Below are 23,334 nucleotides of genomic sequence, written 5' to 3' on the forward strand. Positions count from 1 at the left end.
TCTAGTTCTGTTCTAGTTATGTTCTAGTTCTGTTCAAGTTCTGTTCTAGTTCTGTTCTAGTTCTGTTCTAGTTCTGTTCTAGTTCTGTTCTAGTTCTGTTCTAGTTCTGTTCTAGTTCTGTTCTAGTTCTGTTCTAGTTCTGTTCTAGTTCTGTTCTAGTTCTGTTCTAGTTCTGTTCTAGTTCTGTTCTAGTTCTGTTCTAGTTCTGTTCTAGTTCTGTTCTAGTTCTGTTCTAGTTTTGTTCTAGTTCTGTTCTAGTTCTGTTCTAGTTCTGTTCTAGTTCTGTTCTAGTTCTGTTCTAGTTCTGTTCTAGTTCTGTTCTAGTTCTGTTCTAGTTCTGTTCTAGTTCTGTTCTAGTTCTGTTCTAGTTCTGTTCAAGTTCTGTTCTAGTTCTGTTCTAGTTCTGTTCTAGTTCTGTTCTAGTTCCCTTCTAGTTCTCTTCTAGTTCTGTTCTAGTTCTGTTCTAGTTCTGTTCTAGTTCTGTTCTAGTTCTGTTCTAGTTCTGTTCTATTTCTGTTCTAGTTATGTTCTAGTTATGTTCTAGTTATGTTCTAGTTCTGTTCTAGTTCTGTTCTAGTTCTGTTCTAGTTCTGTTCTAGTTTTGTTCCAGTTCTGTTCTAGTTCTGTTCAAGTTCTGTTCTAGTTCTGTTCTAGTTCTGTTCTAGTTCTCTTCTAGTTCTCTTCTAGTTCTCTTCTAGTTCTGTTCTAGTTCTGTTCTAGTTCTGTTCTAGTTCTGTTCTAGTTCTGTTCTAGTTCTGTTCTAGTTCTGTTCTAGTTCTGTTCTAGTTCTGTTCTAGTTCTGTTCTAGTTCTGTTCTAGTTCTGTTCTAGTTCTGTTCTAGTTCTGTTCTAGTTCTGTTCTAGTTCTGTTCTAGTTCTATTCTAGTTCTGTTCTAGTTCTGTTCTAGTTCTGTTCTAGTTCTGTTCTAGTTCGGTTCTAATTCGATTATAATGTTCGTTACCCACTGTTCTTACTTAATGTTGAAACATTAACAAAATTGATAAAAAATCACACACAATTTTTAAAATCTTAATAATATTAAAATAAAATAAAGCTGTGATACTAAATAACAACAAAAACACATTTACAATTCTTACACACACAAACATTTTCTTAACAAGAACAAAATGGCGCTAAAAATTAAATTTAATAAAATACAAGTATTATAAAAGGTAATAAATAACTGCACTTATTTTCAAATTTTATGATAACTAAAATATAAAAGACGCTTAATTTTTTTCTAATACTTAATAAATTAATAAAAATAAAACTAAAAATCTATCAAAGACACAAAAATATGATAAAGATCTTCAGAAAATAATTTGTGTGAAAGTATACTGCTATTGATTGAAAAGTTCAGGTACCTGCAAGGCGTATACGTGTTGCTTGTGAATTCCATATAAAGTATACGTTCATGGTATCTGTTTTAAACTAATTATTTTAAAGATCTTTTTCTTTACTTCTTTTTAACAAGACTCTAAGAAAAATCTAAATTTTTTACTTCAAATTGAAGCATTAACGAAAAATTCACTAAATGAACTCAATTCATATTTTAAAGGCAATATAAGTAAATAAATAAAAATTAATAAATAATTAAATAAAAATATAAAATAAATATCAATAAGTAGTACCAAGGTATTAAACTTAACAAAACATATAGAAATTTTTACTTAAATCAAAAAAGTTTAGAAAAATCAAAGATTAACAAACAAATTTAAGCTTAAAAAAACTAGAGATTAACTAAGCAGGCAAATAATTTATGAAATAAATATTAAAAAAAGAAAAAAAAAATAAAAGTATTTTCATTTGAGAAGAAGCAAAACTACCGAAGAGTGTAAGTAAACTTGAAAATTATGAAATCAAATTCTTAAATTCTGTTTTAACTTGCTTTCTATTTTTGGTAAAAAATATAAAATCTTTGTTTTTACTATTTTTTGTATAAATTTTATTGTTAATACAAATATTTTCTTAGAAAACACAATACATAATAATTCTGTTGGATACATTTTAGTTTTGGCACTGTAACATCGTAATTACTAATTAATATTCTAATAATTAAACTAATTATTTTTTTGAAATAAAATAACTAATGGAAAATATTATTTAAAAATCGCGAACATAAACTTGTGTCCTCATCTTCATAGTCTTGCGACAGAGCTTTTCTGTATGCTAAATATTCCTCTAATAGTTTGGGTTCCAAGGGTCCCCAATGGCAGCGGGGTTTAAGAGAATTGGAGAATTTCTGCAAATTAAAATATTGTATAACAATTGTTCTTTAAAACAACTTTATAATTTAGTTTACCTCTTTAAATGTTTCTCCTTTTTGTTGATAAATTGTATAAAGAGCCCATAATGGCAGCTGACCTACTCCTATGGCCCACATTATCCACGCCAAATTATACGCCAATTCGGGATATGCCACATTTTTATATTGCAAAGGTTCTAATGTGATTAGGGTATAAATTAACACTAAAAACATTAAACCGGGAGTAATGATGGACCAGCAAATGCGCCAATACAAACTGGTCTTAACGCCCAGCATAAATTCGATGTCCTGACAGAGACGCTTGACACCTAAAAGATGACCAAATTAGTATATAAAGTGAATTTGAACAGAACTAGAACTGAACTAGAACTGAATTAGAACTGAACTAGAACTGAACTAGAACTGAGGTTAGGTTAGGTTAGGTTAGGTTGATAGGAGGATGTATACTACATCAAATCCGAAGAAATACACCTAGGCCACTATCGGGCCTGTTGTGCGCTCCAATTCAAGAAAAAAAAAAAAAAAAAAAAAAAAAAAAAAAAAAATTGTTTACTGAATGTTCAGAAACTCAGTTTCCTGGACGTAATTCCTAAGAATCTTCCAATCGGTGTTGGTTAAGAATGTTATTTCCGGAATAACATCACTTCCAAGATACTTGGATCTAACTTCGACGAATGCCTGACAATGGCAAAGAAAGTGCTCCAGAGTTTCACTGTCCTCTCCACATGCTCTACATTCGTCTGAATTCGCACGTCCAATTTTGTATAGATGTGCTCGTAATCCTGTGTGTCCACTGAGAATACGTACCATCATACTAACCTCAGACTTGCTCATTTTGAGAAGATTTCTCGTCTTGCTCTCATCAGGGTCACCCCATAGAATCTTTGTGGTTCTACCCACCGTTTCATTATTCCAAGAGGCCTTATGGGATTCTCTCATCCATATTTTTAATTCAGCTTTTGTTGCGTCGAATGGTTTTGCGTTTGTCAGGTTAACTACATCGAGCTCCCTTCCCTTTAAAGCTATTACATTCGCCCTTTCGTTGCCGATTACTCCCGAGTGGCCTGGTACCCATATGATGTGAACCTTACCTCTGGGAGAGTATTCAGTTAAAGCTTTCTTACAATCCAATACGGTCTTAGATTTAATTCTATCACCTGATATCGCACAAATTGCCTTCTGGCTGTCGGTAAATATATTAAGCCCTGTGGGCGCCATATTTATTCTAATCCAATTTACACATTCCGTTATTGCTCGTACTTCTGCCTGGAAGCTTGTGTTATGATTAGGTAAACGGTGGTATATTTCTGTTTCTGGGTCTTCAATATAGAACCCCAGACCCACTTTGTCCCCTAATTTAGAGCCATCCGTGTAGCAACGGATTCCTACTGGTATTTGCTCTAATGTTCCGCTTGACCAAGACATTCTATCTGGGATTAGCGTTTCAAAGTTTCCGACATATTCAGTGTCTGGTATGCGATCAGGCACGTCCGATGAATGTGTATAACCTTCCAATGTGTCCAGTATACATTGATGACGTGTCCTATAACCGTTTTTGGCCAGTTCGCCTAAAGTAAAGAGCCGTTCGGCTGTAAGCGCCGCCTCATATCTTATATATGTTTCAATGGGTGGAATATCTAGCAACGTTTCCAGAGCCTTGGTTGAAGTAGTACACATGGCACCACTTATACCCAAGCAGCATGTACGCTGAACTCCCTGTAGTAGTTTGATATTACACTTTTTGTCCAAAGCAGTCCACCAGATTATTGAAGCATAAGCTAGAATTGGTCTAATTACACTTTTATAAAGCCAATTTGTCATAGTAGGACTAAGACCCCATTTCATGCCTATGGTTCTCCTACATATCGCCCAGCACCGATGTGCCTTGTTGATCCTATCCTCTATGTGGTGTCTCCATTTTAATTTCCGGTCAAGTATTACACCTAAGTACTTAACTTTGTCTGTCACCGGTATCTTCTTGCCCAAGAAGCAAGGTTCAGTATATGTAGAAGTTTTTGTCTTTCTTGTGAAAAGACAGATTTCCGTCTTCGCCGGGTTAACATTGAGGCCTCTCGGTTGAGCCCAGCTCAAGGCCGTATTCAGAGCCTCCTCAGCTCTTCTACACAAGTAATTTGGATCCTTTCCCTTTAAAAGTATTACGACATCGTCTGCATAGCAGACAGGTCTAAGTCCTTTCTCGGTTAGGGTCCTTAGGAGGCTATTAATCGTGGTAACCCAGAGTAAAGGTGACAAAATGCCACCCTGTGGTATACCGCGAAATACCTTTTTCCTGATAGTTATATCGTACATCTCGCAGCTTATCCATCTGTTCCTTAGCATGTAGTTGATCCAGTTACGGAGCACCCGGTCAACATAAAACTGGTCTAGGGATTGGATAAGGGTATCAGTGTGCACGTTATTGAAAGCGCCTTCGATGTCAATGCATACTGCCAGTGTATACAGTTTGCTATCGAAAGATTCACCTATGTAGTGGACAACTTCATTTAAAGCGGTTTCCACCGATCGTCCCTTTACATAAGCATGCTGCTTATATTTAAGGTCATTGTATGGTATGCTGCTTTTAACCATGCTATCGACTATCCGTTCCAAGGTTTTAAGTAGGAAGGACGTAAGACTTATCGGTCGATAGGACTTAGGTGTCGCATAGCTAGGTTTCCCTGGTTTGGGTATAAATATTACCCTTGCATCCTGCCATTTAACTGGGGTATATGCCAATTTTAAGCATGCAGTGAATATCTGTGACAGATGTACGGAAACCAGTCCCGCCTCCATCTGCAAAAGTGCCGGGAAAATTCCATCCGGCCCTGCAGCTTTATAGGGAGCAAAGCTCTTGATTGCCCCTTTCACCATGTCAGTTGTAATTACTATTTCCGTGTTACCCTCCCCTTCCTCCAATATCGGTTCATCTATGTTATTCGATATACCGGGTGGGAAATGAGAATCCATTAGGAGTTTCATTGTCTCCTCCATATCCTCAAGCCTCCTGCCCGTGTCATCGATCATAGATTCCGGTTGGACATGAGTTTTGGATAGGAATTTTTTTATCTTCGATACGTCATTTACGCTATCTACCTGTTCACAGAAAAGTTTCCAGGAGTCTCGTTTGGCTTTTCGAACGATTTTCTTATATTCACCAAGTTTATTACGATACTCATCCCAGTATACTGCGGTCTTTTTACGCCGTGCCCGGTTAAATAGTTTGCGAAGAGTCTTCCCAAGGTTCCGGATCTCCCCAGTTACCCAGGGTTTTTCCTGGGTAGATCTCCGCTCTCGCAGAGGGCAGCTGTCCTCGAACGATTCAACCAGGGCACTTGTGAACGTTTCCACTTTGGCATCTATATCCTCTTTATTTCGACATTGAAAAGTGTCCTGACCTAAACGGTTCTTTAGTAAGGTCCCGAACATTGTCCAATTAGTTTTAGACTTATTCCGAAACTTTATCGGCTTTGGTGGTGGCCTTAGTATTTTGAATCTTATGTACCGATGATCAGAAAAGGAGTGCTCGTCCGAAACTCTCCAATCCTGAATTTCGTTTATAAGCTCTTCTGAACATATAGTTATATCTAATACTTCTTCTCTGATTCTATTGACGAAGGTAGCTTTATTACCTAAGTTCAATGTTATCAAGTCTTTAGTATTAAAGAAATCCATGAGGGCTTGTCCCCTGCGATTGGTGTTTGTACTACCCCAAGCTACATGATGCGAGTTGGCATCACAACCTATTACAATTTTCTTATTTTTCCTTTGTGCCTCTTCAACCAGTTTCATCAGATCCGACGTTGGTGGTAGTGTCGGAGAATCGAAAGGCAGGTAAATAGATGCAAGGAATATGTTGCCACGACCTTGCTTCAGCACCGTTGCATCCGATGTTGATAATCCTGTTGAGAGGAGAAAACATAAGTTCTTGTGACATAAGATACATGTTCTCGGGCGAGATCCTGTATCAGCGTAGAAAAGTTGGAAATTTACGTGATTTAATCCAGAAACCTTGTTGCGAATCGTCCAAGGTTCCTGGATTAAAGCTATATGTATTTTACCTGTGTTGATTTTAGCCATCAGAGCGTTGGTAGCTGTCTCGCTCCGATGGAGGTTTATTTGGATAACCTCAATCATGGTCATCCATTAAACTGTCTTCCAGCGAGTTGGTGGTCACCTCCTCGCTCTTTGGATTTGACTCCTCCGGAAAGCCTGAAGTGGCTATTAATGCAGTGAGTACTGTTGATGGCACTGCGGTGTCCTTATCAGGCATAGGAATAGCAATATTTTTAATAGACACATTCCCAATTCTGGAGAGCATTGCTGTTCTGTCTTCTGGCGGGTGAGTGATTTCCTCCTCGCTTTTAGGATTTGACTCCTCAACATTGCTAGTACTTGCTAATGATGCTTTGGGTACTGTCTTAGGTGTTTTAGTGTCCTTGTCGGGGCCGGTTTTGACAGCCCTTTCAATCGGCGCCTTCCCAATTTTGGAAAGGGCAACTACACTTTCTTCTGGCGAGTTAATGGTAAATTCCTCGATTTTAGGATTTGACTCCTCAACGTTATCAGTAGTGGATACTGATGCTGTGGTCTTAGGTTTTTTGGTATCCTTTTCGAGGCTTGTTGTAACAGCCCTTCCAATCGGCACCTTCCCAATTTTGAATATGACAGATTTAGAGGCGAAGTAAGCTCTACCTTTATTCTTGGCAAGACTAGCCATGGATTTCTGGTCGATACCTATTACAAATAAAGTTCCCTCAGGTTCTTCTTTCCTGTAAAAGACATCCCATTTTTCCACGGCCAGCTCAGCATTTTGACCACCAAGAATTTCCAGTATACGTTCATTAGCCAGTTTACTGCCCCATCCTTTTATGTAGACAGTGGACTTTAGGAGCACCGGAAGCTCGCTCTTCTTTGCCAGTCCCAGCCTAGCGCCGTCCCAGGGAGGAGGGATACTTTCCACCAAGTTCTTTAGGGTGCTAACACATTGGTGAGATGCCAACCTCATCAACATCACGCCCATGCTGAACTCGCAGCTCTCGCTCTCTATTGGTTGTTTGCCCTTCGAAGCGATTGCATGGTCCACTATCTTATTGTTGACCAGGTCTTCTATTTTACTCTGTTGGTCTATTGGAATTTTGCCTGTCGGATTACCGGCATCGTAAACTGCATAGCAGAGATCGTCCCGGTGCCTACTTCTGGCAACTGTGGCGTAAGATGGCGGCTCTTTTCCTTTTCCTCCGTCTAGCTTCTCCTTCCTCGTTTTTCGGGGCTTCTTTTGAGATTCCCTTACCTTCGAGGTTGATTTCGCCGACGTGTTCGTCTTCGGAATATCTGGCTTGGCGTTGTCACCCTTACTCGCAGGATTCTCAATTGAGATTCCTTTGAGTGAAGTATGGCTTGGCTTCGACTGTGTATTAGAAGACGGGGAGCTCTTTTTCTTCTTAGGTTTATTCTCAGTTGTCAACTCCTCGGGAGACCTGATCCTTTTTGCCTCAGATCTTGTGAGAGAGTTCGATTTTTCCTTTGGAGTGTCGTGGGATTGACTAACTATGATTTCCTGAAGCATCTTTTTCAACTTCCTCCTCTGTGCTCCAGAAAGTCTTTTCTTAGTAATAGGTAGTTTAGCTATGCTATCACTCACCTCTTTCACCATTTGCTCTACTTCATCCTTTTTGGGATTTGCTATAATGGTATTATTTTTATTATCATCTGAGGATTCAGAGTCGGAACCCTCACCTATATTTAAAGGCTGAGGTAGCTTAGAGCTCTCTCCGAGTACATCCTTCTCTTTCACCCCTATATTTTTGCCAGCGGCATGCTGTACACTTGACGCATTGTCCGCCACGGAGGCCAAGGTACCCACCTCCGTAGTAGTATTCTGCTCACGATTGCAGGATGACGACGACACGTGACTCGCGAGTAGATCAACACTTGCCGCCGGTACTGGGTTATTTAGGCCCTGCACCGTAACTTTTATCTTTTTATTTTTATTTTCCATATTTGTTTTTTTTTTTTTCCAGTTTTTTGGTCCGCGGGGAATATAATATTCCCAGGTGGTGGACAATCTGCCCTCCCTCAGCTTAAGTGAAATTAAAGCTGGGAGAGGACAGATGGTCCATCACCACCCCCTATCCGCCACCCGGGGACGCGCTCGGTAGGAAAAATCTGGAAAAACTCCCCCGAGAACTAGAACTGAACTAGAACTGAACTAGAACTGAACTAGAACTGAACTAGAACTGAACTAGAACTGAACTAGAACTGAACTAGAACTGAACTGGAACTGAACTAGAACTGAACTAGAACTGAACTAGAACTGAACTAGAACTGAACTACAACTGAACTAGAACTGAACTAGAACTGAACTAGAACTGAACTACAACTGAACTACAACTGAACTAGAACTGAACTAGAACTGAACTAGAACTGAACTACAACTGAACTAGAACTGAACTACAACTGAACTAGAACTGAACTAGAACTTAACTAGAACTTAACTAGAACTGAACTATAACTGAACTAGTGCTAAACTAGAACTGAACTAGAACTGAACTAGAACTGAACTAGAACTGAAGTAGAACTGAACTAGAACTAGAACTGAACTAGAACTGAACTAGAACTGAACTAGAACTGAACTAGAACTGAACTAGAACTGAACTAGAACTGAACTAGAACTGAACTAGAACTGAACTAGAACTGAACTAGAACTGAACTAGAACTGAACTACAACTGAACTACAACTGAACTACAACTGAACTAGAACTTAACTAGAACTTAACTAGAACTGAACTAGAACTGAACTAGAACTGAACTAGAACTGAACTAGAACTGAACTACACTGAACTACAACTGAACTAGAACTGAACTAGAACTGAACTAGAACTGAACTAGAACTGAACTAGAACTGAACTAGAACTGAACTAGAACTGAACTAGAACTGAACTACAACTGAACTAGAACTGAACTAGAACTGAACTAGAACTGAACTAGAACTGAACTAGAACTGAACTAGAACTGAACTAGAACTGAACTAGAACTGAACTACAACTGAACTACAACTGAACTAGAACTGAACTACAACTGAACTAGAACTGAACTAGAACTTAACTAGAACTTAACTAGAACTGAACTATAACTGAACTAGTGCTAAACTAGAACTGAACTAGAACTGAACTAGAACTGAACTAGAACTGAACTAGAACTGAACTAGAACTGAACTAGAACTGAACTAGAACTGAAGTAGAACTGAACTAGAACTAGAACTGAACTAGACTGAACTAGAACTGAACTAGAACTGAACTAGAACTGAACTAGAACTGAACTAGAACTGAACTAGAACTGAACTAGAACTGAACTAGAACTGAACTAGAACTGAACTAGAACTGAACTAGAACTGAACTAGAACTGAACTAGAACTAAACTAGAACTGAACTAGAACTGAAACTAGAACTGTACTAGAACTGGAACTAGAACTGAACTAGAACTAGAACTGAACTAGAACTGAACTAGAACTGAACTAGAACTGAACTAGAACTGAACTAGAACTGAACTAGCAACTGAACTAGAACTGAACTAGAACTGAACTAGAACTGAACTAGAACTGAACTAGAACTGAACTAGAACTGAACTAGAACTAGAACTGAACTAGAACTGAACTAGAACTGAACTAGAACTAGAACTGAACTAGAACTGAACTAGAACTGAACTAGAACTGAACTAGAAACTGAACTAGAACTGAACTAGAACTGAACTAGAACTGAACTAGAAATGAACTAGAACTGAACTAGAACTGAACTAGAACTGAACTAGAACTGAACTAGAACTGAACTAGAACTGAACTAGAACTGAACTAGAACTTGAACTGAACTTGAACTGAACTAAAACTGAACTAAAACTGAACTGGAACTGAACTGGAACTGAACTGGAAGTGAACTAGAACTGAACTAGAACTGAACTGAACTAGAACTGAACTAGAACTGAACTAGAACTGAACTAGAACTGAACTAGAACTGAACTAGAACGAACTTGAACTGAACTAGAACTGAACTAGAACTGAACTAGAACTGAACTAGAACTGAACTAGAACTGAACTAGAACTGAACTAGAACTGAACTAGAACTGAACTAGAACTGAACTAGAACTGAACTAGAACTGAACTAGAACTGAACTAAACTGAACTAGAACTGAACTAGAACTGACTAGAACTGAGCTGAACAGAACTGAACTAGAAGTGAACTGAAACTAGAATTGAACTAGAACTAGAACTGAACTAGAACTGAACTAGAACTGAACTAGAACTGAACTAGAACTAACTAGAACTGAACTAGAACTGAACTAGAACTGAACTAGAAAACTGAACTAGAACAGAACTAGAACTGAACTATAACTGAACTATAACTGAACTATAACTGAACTATAACTGAACTATAACTGAGAACTATAACTGAATTAGAACTGACGAGACTGAACTAAACTGAACTAGAACCTGAACTATGAACTGAACTAAGAACTGAACTAGAACTGAACTAGAACTGAACTAGAACTGAACTAGAACTGAACTAGAACTGAACTAGACTGAACTAGAACTGACGGAACTGAACTAGAACCTGAACTAGAACTGAACTAGAACTGAACTAGAACTGAACTAGAACTGAACTAGAACTGAACTAGAACTGAACTAGAACTGAACTAGAACTGAACTAGAACTGAACTAGAACTGAACTAGAACTAGAACTGAACTAGAACTGAACTAGAACTGAACTAGAACTGAACTGAACTTGAATGAACTGAACTGAACTAGAACTGAACTAGAACTGAACTAAACTGAACTGGAACTGAACTGGAAGTGAACTAGAACTGAACTAGAACTGAACTGAACTTGAACTGAACTAGAACTGAACTAGAACTGAACTAGAACTGAACTAGAACTAGAACTGAACTAGAACTGAACTAGAACTGAACTAGAACTGAACTACAACTGAACTAGAACTGAACTAGAACTGAACTAGAACTGAACTAGAACTGAACTAGAACTGAACTAGAACTGAACTAGAACTGAACTAGAACTGAACTAGAACTGAACTAGAACTGAACTAGAACTGAACTAGAACTGAACTAGAACTGAACTAGAACTGAACTAGAACTGAACTAGAACTGAACTAGAACTTGAACTGAACTTGAACTGAACTAGATTGAACTAAAACTGAACTGGAACTGAACTGGAACTGAACTGGAACTGAACTAGAACTGAACTGAACTAGAACTGAACTAGAACTGAACTAGAACTGAACTAGAACTGAACTAGAACTGAACTAGAACTGAACTAGAACTGAACTAGAATGAACTAGAACTGAACTAGAACTGAACTAGAACTGAACTAGAACTGAACTAGAACTGAACTAGAACTGAACTAGAACTGAACTAGAACTGAACTAGAACTGAACTAGAACTGAACTAGAACTGAACTAGACAGAACTGAACTAGAAATGAACTAGAACTGAACTAGAACTGAACTAGAACTGAACTAGAACTGAACTAGAACTGAACTAGAACTGAACTAGAACTGAACTAGAACTGAACTAGAACTGAACTAGAACTGAACTAGAACTGAACTAGAACTGAACTAGAACTGAACTAGAACTGAACTAGAACTGAACTAGAACTGAACTAGAACTGAACTAGAACTGAACTAGAACTGAACTAGAACTGAACTAGAACTGAACTAGAACTGAACTAGACTGAACTAGAACTGAACTAGAACTGAACTAGAACTGAACTAGAACTGAACTAGAATGAACTAGAACTGAACTAGAACTGAACTAGAACTGAACTAGAACTGAACTAGAACTGAACTAGAACTGAACTAGAACTGAACTAGAACTGAACTAGAACTGAACTAGAACTGAACTCGAAGACTAGAACTGAACTAGAATTGAACTAGAACTGAACTAGAACTGAACTAGAACTGAACTAGAACTGAACTAGAACTTGAACTGAACTTGAACTGAACTAGAATTGAACTAAAACTGAACTGGAACTGAACTGGAACTGAACTGGAACTGAACTAGAACTGAACTGAACTAGAACTGAACTAGAACTGAACTAGAAACTGAACTAGAACTGAACTAGAATGAACTAAACTGACTAGAACTGAACTAGAACTGAACTAGAACTGAACTAGAACTGAACTAGAACTGAACTAGAACTGAACTAGAACTGAACTAGAACTGAACTAGAACTGAACTAGAACTGAACTAGAACTGAACTAGAACTGAACTAGAACTGAACTAGAACTGACTAGAACTGAACTAGAACTGAACTAGAACTGAACTAGAACTGAACTAGAACTGAACTAGAACTGAACTAGAAACTGAACTAGAACTGAACTAGAACTGAACTAGAACTAGAACTGAACTAGAACTGAACTAGAACTGAACTAGAACTGAACTAGAACTGAACTAGAACTGAACTAGAACTGAACTAGAACTGAACTAGAACTGAACTAGAACTGAACTAGAACTGAACTAGAACTGAACTAGAACTGAACTAGAACTGAACTAGAACTGAACTAGAACTGAACTAGAACTGAACTAGAACTGAACTAGAACTGAACTAGAACTGAATAGAACTGAACTAGAACTGAACTAGAACTTGAACTGAACTAGAATTGAACTAAAACTGAACTGGAACTGAACTGGAACTGAACTGGAACTGAACTAGAACTGAACTGAACTAGAACTGAACTAGAACTGAACTAGAACTGAACTAGAACTGAACTAGAACTGAACTAGAACTGAACTAGAACTGAACTAGAACTGAACTAGAACTGAACTAGAACTGAACTAGAATGAACTAGAACTGAACTAGAACTGAACTAGAACTGAACTAGAACTGAACTAGAACTGAACTAGAACTGAACTAGAACTGAACTAGAACTGAACTAGAACTGAACTAGAACTGAACTAGAACTGAACTAGAACTGAACTAGAACTGAACTAGAACTGAACTAGAACTGAACTAGAACTGAACTAGAACTGAACTAGAACTGAACTAGAACTGAACTAGAACTGAACTAGAACTGAACTAGAACTGAACTAGAACTGAACTAGAACTGAACTAGAACTGAACTAGAACTGAACTAGAACTGAACTAGAAACTGAACTAGAACTGAACTAAACTGAACTAGAACTGAACTAGAACTGAACTAGAACTGAACTAGAACTGAACTAGAACTGAACTAGAACTGAACTAGAACTGAACTAGAACTGAACTAGAACTGAACTAGAACTGAACTAGAACTGAACTAGAACTGAACTAGAACTGAACTAGAAACTAGAACTGAACTAGAACTGAACTAGAACTGAACTAGAACTGAACTAGAACTGAACTAGAACTGAACTAGAACTGAACTAGAACTGACTAGACACGAACTGAACTAGAACTGAACTAGAACTGAACTAGAACTGAACTAGAACTGAACTAGAACTGAACTAGAAACTGAACTAGAACTGAACTAGAATGAACTAGAACTGAACTAGAACTGAACTAGAACTGAACTAGAACTGAACTAGAACTGAACTAGAACTGAACTAGAACTGAACTAGAACTGAACTAGAACTGAACTAGAACTGACAACTAGAACTGAACTAGAACTGAACTAGAACTGAACTAGAACTTGAACTGAACTAGAATTGAACTAAAACTGAACTGGAACTGAACTGGAACTGAACTGGAACTGAACTAGAACTGAACTGAACTAGAACTGAACTAGAACTGAACTAGAACTGAACTAGAACTGAACTAGAACTGAACTAGAACTGAACTAGAACTGAACTAGAACTGAACTAGAACTGAACTAGAACTGAACTAGAACTGAACTAGAACTGAACTAGAACTGACTAGAACTGAACTAGAACTGAACTAGAACTGAACTAGAACTGAACTAGAACTGAACTAGAACTGAACTAGAACTGAACTAGAACTGAACTAGAACTGAACTAGAACTGACTAGAAACTGAACTAGAACTGAACTAGAACTGAACTAGAACTGAACTAGAACTGAACTAGAACTGAACTAGAACTGAACTAGAACTGAACTAGAACTGAACTAGAACTGAACTAGAACTGAACTAGAACTGAACTAGAACTGAACTAGAACTGAATAGAACTGAACTAGAACTGAACTAGAACTGAACTAGAACTGAACTAGAACTGAACTAGAACTGAACTAGAACTGAACTAGAACTGAACTAGAATGAACTAGAACTGAACTAGAACTGAACTAGAACTGAACTAGAACTGAACTAGAACGAACTAGAACTGAACTAGAACTGAACTAGAACTGAACTAGAACTGAACTGAACTGAACTAGAACTGAACTAGAACTGAACTAGAACTGAACTAGAACTGAACTAGAACTGAAAAACTAAAGAACTGAACTAGAACTGAACTAGAACTGAACTAGAACTGAACTAGAACTGAACTAGAACTGAACTAGAACTGAACTAGAACTGAACTAGAACTGAACTAGAACTGAACTAGAACTGAACTAGAACTGAACTAGAACTGAACTAGAACTGAACTAGAACTGAACTAGAAACTGAACTAGAACTGAACTAGAACTGAACTAGAACTGAACTAGAACTGAACTAGAACTGAACTAGAACTGACTAGAACTGAAACTAGAATTGAACTAGAACTGAACTAGAACTGAACTAGAACTGAACTAGAACTGAACTAGAACTTGAACTGAACTTGAACTGAACTAGAATGAACTAAAACTGAACTGGAACTGAACTGGAACTGAACTAGAACTGAACTGAACTACGAACTAGAACTGAACTAGAACGAACTAGAACTGAACTAGAACTGAACTAGAACTGAACAGAACTGAACTAGAACTGAACTAGACTGAACTAGAACTGAACTAGAACTGAACTAGAACTGAACTAAACTGAACTAGAACTGAACTAGAACTGAACTAGAACTGAACTAGAACTGAACTAGAACTGAACTAGAACTGAACTAGAACTGAACTAGAACTGAACTAGAACTGAACTAGAACTGAACTAGAACTGAACTAGAACTGAACTAGAACTGAACTAGAACTGAACTAGAACTGAACTAGAACTGAACTAGAACTGAAACTAAGAACTGAACTAGAACTGAACTAGAACTGAACTACGAACTGAACTAGAACTGAACTAGAACTGAACTAGAACTGAACTAAGAACTGAACTAGAACTGAACTAGAACTAACTAGAACTGAACTAGAACTGAAACTAGAACTGAACTATGAAACTGAACTAGAACTGAACTAGACCTGAACTAGAACCTGAACTGAGAACTGAACTAGAACTGAACTAGAACCTGAACTAGAACCTGAACTAGTAACTGAACTAGAACTGAAACTAGCAACGGGAACTAGAACTGAACTAGAACTTGAACTGAGAGACTTGAACTAGAAACTGAACTAGGAACTGAACTGGAAACTGAACGAGGAACTGAACTAGAACTGGAATGCTAGAACTGAACTAGAACTGAAAACTAGAACTGAAACTAGAACTGAACTATAAAACTGTAACTAGAACTGAACTAGAACTGAACTAGAACTGAAACTAGAACTAGAACTGAACTAGAAACTGAACTAGAACTGAACTGAACTGAACTAGAACTGAACTAGAACTGAACTAGAACTGAACTAGAACTGAACTAGAACTGAACTAGAACTGAACTAGAACTGAACTAGAACTGAACTAGAACTGAACTAGAACTGAACTAGAACACTAGAACTGAACTAGAACTGAACTAGAACTGAACTAGAACTGAACTAGAACTGAACTAGAACTGAACTAGAACTGAACTAGAACTGAACTAGAACTGAACTAGAACTGAACTAGAACTGAACTAGAACTGAACTAGAACTGAACTAGAACTGAACTAGAACTGAACTAGAACTGAACTAGAACTGAACTAGAACTGAACTAGAACTGAACTAGAACTGAACTAGAACTGAACTAGAACTGAACTAGAACTGAACTAGAACTGAACTAGAACTGAACTAGAACTGAACTAGAACTAGAACTGAACTAGAACTGAACTAGAATTGAACTGGAATGATCTAGAATTGAACTGGAACTGATCTGGAACTATAACTGTAGTATAACTTAGAGAAGACTCACCATAAATCCAACCCACCGCTATCAACTCAGCGATGGCCAAAAACAAAGCTATAAATGAACAGCCAAAGAAATCCACCATATTCAAAACAAATTGTCCACCAGGAGTCATATAGACAATGCCGCACAAAAAGCCCACCACTGCCATGGCCGTCGATAGGAACCAATGAGGCAAATGATTAAAACGATCCTTTATAACGGTGATAACACACGAGGCCATGCCAATATTACTGCCCATGCCCAAGACCAAAAGCATCATAAAGAATAAAACGGCAAAAACTTGAGGTAAAAATTTAAACTTTGCTATAGCCTCAGGATAAGAGATAAATGCCAAACCAGCTCCTCCTTTCACAACATTGGCAATATCTGAGGTCTTCGTTTCATAGGCCAAATTGCCCAAAATGCCAAAAATAATACAGCCGGCTAGGATAGAGGTAACTGAATCAACACTGGTTATGATGATGACATCACTATGAGAGAGAGAATAAAAGGAAAGTAATAATTGGCAAAGAATATTTTGAAGGTTTTAGTTCTACTTACCGGTAAACATTTTTACGGAAATTATTAAAGGAAGCATACATGACCAATGTACCGAAACATATGGCCAAGGAGAAGAACATTTGTGTGATGGCATTGTACCAAACCTGGGTGAAAAATTTAAGTTTTATGAAGTAATGATACGGATCTAATCTATAAGTTTTAAACACTTACATTAGGATTCAATAACTCACTCCATTGTGGTTTCAAAAAGTACACTATACCATCCCAAGAACCGGGCAAAGTCAAAGCTCTTCCCAGTAAAATAAACATAACAATATAGGGAAATATGGCCAAAAAGTATGAGGCTTTACCCGAGCTACGTATGCCTTTGGCTAGAATTACCGCTATAATCAGCCATGCAAACATTAAACACACCACCAAATCCCAATTGGGAGAACCCAACCCATCATCAATATTCTCACTTTCACGCAAAACTGTTTTGGTGAAAAATAACTCTGCCGAGGAAATGCGTTTTATGTCCGTAACATTAGCCCCCTGATCTAATGACTCAGAAGTGGCTATACAACTTGAACCCCATTCTGTTAGACAATAGGTCCAGGGTAATACATCCGATAAAGAAGCTATTAAGTATTTTAAAGTTAAGGCCATAATACTGGCATAATAGGTGGTGGCCAAGGCTGTGGCATAAACTTGACCATAGGCTATACCTTTAGAAATAAAAATCGGTTAATATTAAATCTTTTTTCTCCAGTTTTTGACTTACCCTTCATTAACGGCACCATATCGAAGGCCTTGATACAGCCCCTACTGGAAAATTGTCCTATTATTACCTCCATATAGTAAACCGGCCTTCCAATTAGCAGTAATACTATTATATAAGGTATAACAAAGGCTCCACCCCCATTAGCCAAAGCTATAAAGGGAAAACGCCATACATTGCCCAGGCCCACCGATAAGGCAATACAGGAAAATAGAAACTCAATTTCTTTGCCCCATTTTTCACGACCCACTTCGGAACTGCTGTCACTGTTGGAACTAGAAACTGAAAGCTGTTTTACAGACAAATAATAAATTTAATTAAAAGAATCTTGATTTGAGTATAAAAATGTTTCGACTTACCAAAGCCACATCTTTGCTATAGGTAATACTTTGTTTTTGCTGTGAGTCCTTTTCAATTTGTAAAATATTTATTTGTTGTTGTGATAATTTATCGTATTGTGCATCCATGTTGAACTGATTAAAGTTTTTCTTAAGCAGATAATAGATCAAGGTTTAAGTAAAACTCTAATTGAAATAATTAAAAAATTCATTAGAATACGCTAAAAAGCGATTAAACCCTATTTTTCTAGAAAAATTTTCGATAAATATTAGATCATAATCTTGTCTATTTATAGGCCGGACAATATTTAGAAGTCTAATATAGTCTAGCCCATAGTATGGTATGTGGTATATTATATAGTCTAGACTGTAGTCTAGTATATAGTCTAGACTGTAGTGAAAACTTGACTGTAGTCTAGTCTATAGCCTGGTTTGTATTCCAGTCTATAGTCTGAACTATAATCTGGTCTGTAGTATAGTCTATATACTGTGGACTATACTATAGTCTGGACTATAGACTGGACTGTAGTCTGGACTATAATCTATTCTATAGTCTGGACTATAGTCTATTCTATAGTCTGGACTATAGTATATTCTATAGTCTGAACTATAGTCTATTCTATAGTCTGGACTATAGTCTATTCTATAGTCTGGACTATAGTCTATTCGATAGTCTGGACTATAGTCTATTCTATAGTCTGGACTATAGTCTATTCTATAGTCTGGACTATAGCCTATTCTATAGTCTGGACTATAGTCTATTCTATAGTCTGGACTATAGTCTATTCTATAGTCTGGACTATAGCCTATTCTATAGTCTGGACTATAGTCTATTCTATAGTCTGGACTATAGTCTATTCTATAGTCTGGACTATAGTCTATTCTATAGTCTGGACTATAGTCTATTCTATAGTCTGGACTATAGTCTATTCGATAGTCTGGACTATAGTCTATTCTATAGTCTATTATATAGTCTGGACTATAGCCTATTCTATAGTCTGGACTATAGTATATTCTATAGTCTATTCTGTAATCTGGACTATAGTCTATTCTATAGTCTGGACTATGGTCTATTCTATAGTCTGGATTTTAGTTTATTCTATAGTCTTGACTATAGTCAATTCTATAATCTATTCCATAATCTGGACTATAGTTTATTCTATAATCTGGACTATAGTCTATTATATAGTCTAGACTACAGTCTATTATATAGTCTGGACTATAGTATATTCTATAGTCTTGGCTATTGTCTGGATAGTCTGTAGTCTAGTCTTTCTATAGTCTGGACTATAGTTTATTCTATAGTCTGTAGTCTATAGTATTTTTTATAGTATATTTATAGTCTAGTCTATAGCCTAGTCTTTATCCTAGCCTAATATCTAGTCAATAGTCTAGTCTAGAGTCTAATCTATAGTCTAATCTATAATCTGGTCTACAGTCTAGTCTATAGTCTAGTTGATAGTCTAGTCCATAGTCTAGTCGATAGTCTAGTCGATAGTCTAGTCTATAGTCTAGTCGATAGTCTAGTCGATAGTCTAGTCTATAGTCTAGTCTATAGTCTAGTCTATAGTCTAGTCTATAGTCTAGTCGATAGTCTAGTCGATAGTCTAGTCGATAGTCTAGTCTATAGTCTAGTCTATAGTCTAGTCTATAGTCTAGTCTATAGTCTAGTCTATAGTCTAGTCTATAGTCTAGTCTATAGTCTAGTCTATATTCTAGTTTATAGTCTAGTCTATAGTCTAGTTTATAGTCTAGTCTATAGTCTAGTCTATAGTCTAGTCTATAGTCTAGTCTATAGTCTAGTTTATAGTCTAGTCTATAGTCTAGTCTATAGTCTAGTCTATAGTCTAGTCTATAGTCTAGTCTATAGTCTAGTCTATAGTCTAGTCTATAGTCTAGTCTATAGTCTAGTCTATAGTCTAGTCTATAGTCTAGTCGATAGTCTAGTCGATAGTCTAGTCGATAGTCTAGTCTATAGTCTAGTCTATAGTCTAGTCTATAGTCTAGTCTATAGTCTAGTCTATAGTCTAGTCGATAGTCTAGTCGATAGTCTAGTCTATAGTCTAGTCTATAGTCTAGTCTATAGTCTAGTCTATAGTCTAGTCTATAGTCTAGTCTATAGTCTAGTCTATAGTCTAGTCTATAGTCTAGTCTATAGTCTAGTCGATAGTCTAGTCGATAGTCTAGTCTATAGTCTAGTCTATAGTCTAGTCTATAGTCTAGTCTATAGTCTAGTCTATAGTCTAGTCTATAGTCTAGTCTATAGTCTAGTCTATAGTCTAGTCTATAGTCTAGTTTATAGTCTAGTCTATAGTCTAGTCTATAGTCTAGTCGATAGTCTAGTCGATAGTCTAGTCTATAGTCTAGTCTATAGTCTAGTCTATAGTCTAGTCTAGTCTAGTCTATAGTCTAGTCTATAGTCTAGTCTATAGTCTAGTCTATAGTCTAGTCTATAGTCTAGTCTATAGTCTAGTCTATAGTCTAGTCGATAGTCTAGTCGATAGTCTAGTCGATAGTCTAGTCGATAGTCTAGTCGATAGTCTAGTCGATAGTCTAGTCGATAGTCTAGTCTATAGTCTAGTCTATAGTCTAGTCTATAGTCTAGTCTATAGTCTAGTCTATAGTCTAGTCTATAGTCTAGTCTATAGTCTAGTCGATAGTCTAGTCGATAGTCTAGTCGATAGTCTAGTCGATAGTCTAGTCGATAGTCTAGTCTATAGTCTAGTCTATAGTCTAGTCTATAGTCTAGTCTATAGTCTAGTCTATAGTCTAGTCTATAGTCTAGTCTATAGTCTAGTCTATAGTCTAGTCTATAGTCTAGTCTATAGTCTAGTCTATAGTCTAGTCTATAGTCTAGTCTATAGTCTAGTCTATAGTCTAGTCTATAGTCTAGTCTATAGTCTAGTCTATAGTCTAGTCTATAGTCTAGTCTATAGTCTAGTCTATAGTCTAGTCTATAGTCTAGTCTATAGTCTAGTCTATAGTCTAGTCTATAGTCTAGTCTATAGTCTAGTCTATATTCTAGTCTAGTCTAGTCTAGTCTAGTCTAGTCTAGTCTATAGTCTATAGTCTAGTCTATAGTCTAGTCTATAGTCTAGTCTATAGTCTAGTCTATAGTCTTAGTCTATAGTCTAGTCTATAGTCTCTAGTCTATAGTCTAGTCTATAGTCTAGTCTATAGTCTAGTCTATAGTCTAGTCTATAGTCTAGTCTATAGTCTAGTCTAGTCTAGTCTAGTCTAGTCTAGTCTATAGTCTAGTCTATAGTCTAGGCTATAGTCTAGTCTATAGTCTAGTCTAGTCTAGTCTATAGGTCTATAGTCTAGTCTATAGTCTTAGTCTATAGTCTAGTCTATAGTCTAGTCTATAGTCTAGTCTATAGTCTAGTCTAGTCTACTCTATAGTCTACTCTATAGTCTAGTCTATAGTCTAGTCTATAGTCTAGTCTATAGTCGAGTCTATAGTCTAGTCTATAGTCTAGTCTATAGTCTGGTCTATAGTCTAGTCTATAGTCGAGTCTATAGTCTAGTCTATAGTCTAGTCTATAGTCTAGTCTAGTCTATAGTCTAGTCTATAGTCTAGTCTATAGTCTAGTCTATAGTCTATAGTCTAGTCTATAGTCTAGCCTATAGTCTAGTCTATAGTCTAGTCTATAGTCTAGTCTATAGTCTAGTCTACAGTCTAGTCTATAGTCTAGTATATAGTCTAGTCCGTAGTCTAATCGATAGTCTAGTCTATAGTCTAATCTATAGTCTAATCTATAGTATAATCTATAGTCTAAACTATATTCTAGTTTATAGTCCAATAATATTGTATATAATTTTGGTTCCCCTGTAAAACCTTCAAGTGAACGTTTTTATTAATTATTTTATTAATAATTTCTTTCCACTTCCATTATCTCAACATTTTTATGGCGCTTAACTATGCAAATCAATACTTAAAAGATGAGAAAAAAAAACATCTAGACCGAAAGAAAGACAATGGCTTGCAACTGTAAATGAATTATGTGTGTGATGATAACAGGGATGGAAGTAGCAGTAGTTTTTAGTTTCCTTGAAAAAGAAACATAACTTGAAAATTATCAAATAAAATTCAAACACAGTCTTATCTATTCCTGTCAGAAATTTTACTTTAACTTTTGGTAAAAGATTTCGTAAGAAATATCTCCATTTTCCATCCCTGTTATTTACATAATTTTTTTTCTAATTTTTTTGCTTTTATGTTATTGACATTCGCGCTCTGTATATTAATTCCCTTCCATTGACCATTTATTTTCAAATGTCTAGATATTTGTTGCACTTTTTATTATTATTATTGATAAGCGTGTTAATTTTTTTTTATACTTTTCATAAAATTTAAAACAATAATCAAATACAAGTCTTTGTAAAATAAATTTTATATGTTTTTTGTTATTGATAAAATGCATAATGCAATGCTGCTTAATGATACCTAACAAAAATACTGAGGAATTTTATTAAGGAAAAAGTTCAGTTAAGAACCACGCTTAAGATTTCTTACAACTGATAACAGAACGAACTAGTGCCTTGACAGGGGTGTAAGTATATATATAAATCTTTAAATGTATGTGTCTAATCGAATGAGACAAATCTAATTCATTTAGGCTATTAATCATAAATGCATGCGAAAATTTAGCACTGAGGTAGAACTGAACTTGAACTGAACTAATCTAGAACTGAACTGAACTAGAATTGAACTAGAACTGAACTAGAACTGAACTAGAATTGAACTAGAACTGAACTAGAACTGAACTAGAACTGAACTAGAACTGAACTAGAACTGAACTAGAACTGAACTAGAACTGAACTAGAACTGAACTAGAACTCAACTAGAACTGAACTAGAACTGAACTAGAACTGAACTAGAACTGAACTAGAACTGAACTAGAACTGAACTAGAACTGAACTAGAACTGAACTAGAACTGGACTAGAACTGAACTTGAACTGAACTAGAACTGAACTAGAACTGAACTAGAACTGAACTAGATTTGAACTAGAACTGAACTAGAACTGAACTAGAACTGAACTAGAACTGAACTAGAACTGAACTAGAACTGAACTAGAACTGAACTAGAACTGAACTAGAACTGAACTAGAACTGAACTAGAACTGAACTAGAACTGAACTAGAACTGAACTAGAACTGAACTAGAACTGAACTAGAACTGAACTAGAACTGAACTAGAACTGAACTAGAATTGAACTGGAACTGAACTAGAACTAAACTAGAACTGAACTAGAACTGAACTAGAACTGAACTACAACTGAACTAGAAATGAA

General features: G+C 36.5%; 1 protein-coding gene across 3 annotated transcripts in view; it reads right to left on the reverse strand.

Moving 5' to 3' along the window:
* Positions 1 to 1,926: 1,926 nt before the first annotated feature.
* Positions 1,927 to 23,334, reverse strand: part of LOC119605228 (sodium-dependent nutrient amino acid transporter 1) — an 80,069-nt gene continuing 58,661 nt past the window's right edge. For all 3 annotated transcript variants that reach the window (XM_037958197.1, XM_037958198.1, XM_037958199.1), the window contains exons 2-8: positions 18,061 to 18,225; positions 17,705 to 17,990; positions 17,152 to 17,648; positions 16,981 to 17,084; positions 16,444 to 16,910; positions 2,303 to 2,574; positions 1,927 to 2,242 (exon numbers count right to left, since the gene is read on the reverse strand). In XM_037958197.1, coding sequence (XP_037814125.1) covers positions 2,087 to 2,242; positions 2,303 to 2,574; positions 16,444 to 16,910; positions 16,981 to 17,084; positions 17,152 to 17,648; positions 17,705 to 17,990; positions 18,061 to 18,168 — 1,890 coding nt within the window. In that variant the 5' untranslated portion in view covers positions 18,169 to 18,225 and the 3' untranslated portion in view covers positions 1,927 to 2,086. The remainder of the gene's footprint in view (positions 2,243 to 2,302; positions 2,575 to 16,443; positions 16,911 to 16,980; positions 17,085 to 17,151; positions 17,649 to 17,704; positions 17,991 to 18,060; positions 18,226 to 23,334) is intronic.

Source organism: Lucilia sericata, unplaced genomic scaffold, assembly GCF_015586225.1.
Source record: "Lucilia sericata isolate MDLA Ls3-8-SP2 unplaced genomic scaffold, ASM1558622v1 Contig000466F_arrow, whole genome shotgun sequence".
Taxonomy (NCBI): domain Eukaryota; kingdom Metazoa; phylum Arthropoda; class Insecta; order Diptera; family Calliphoridae; genus Lucilia; species Lucilia sericata.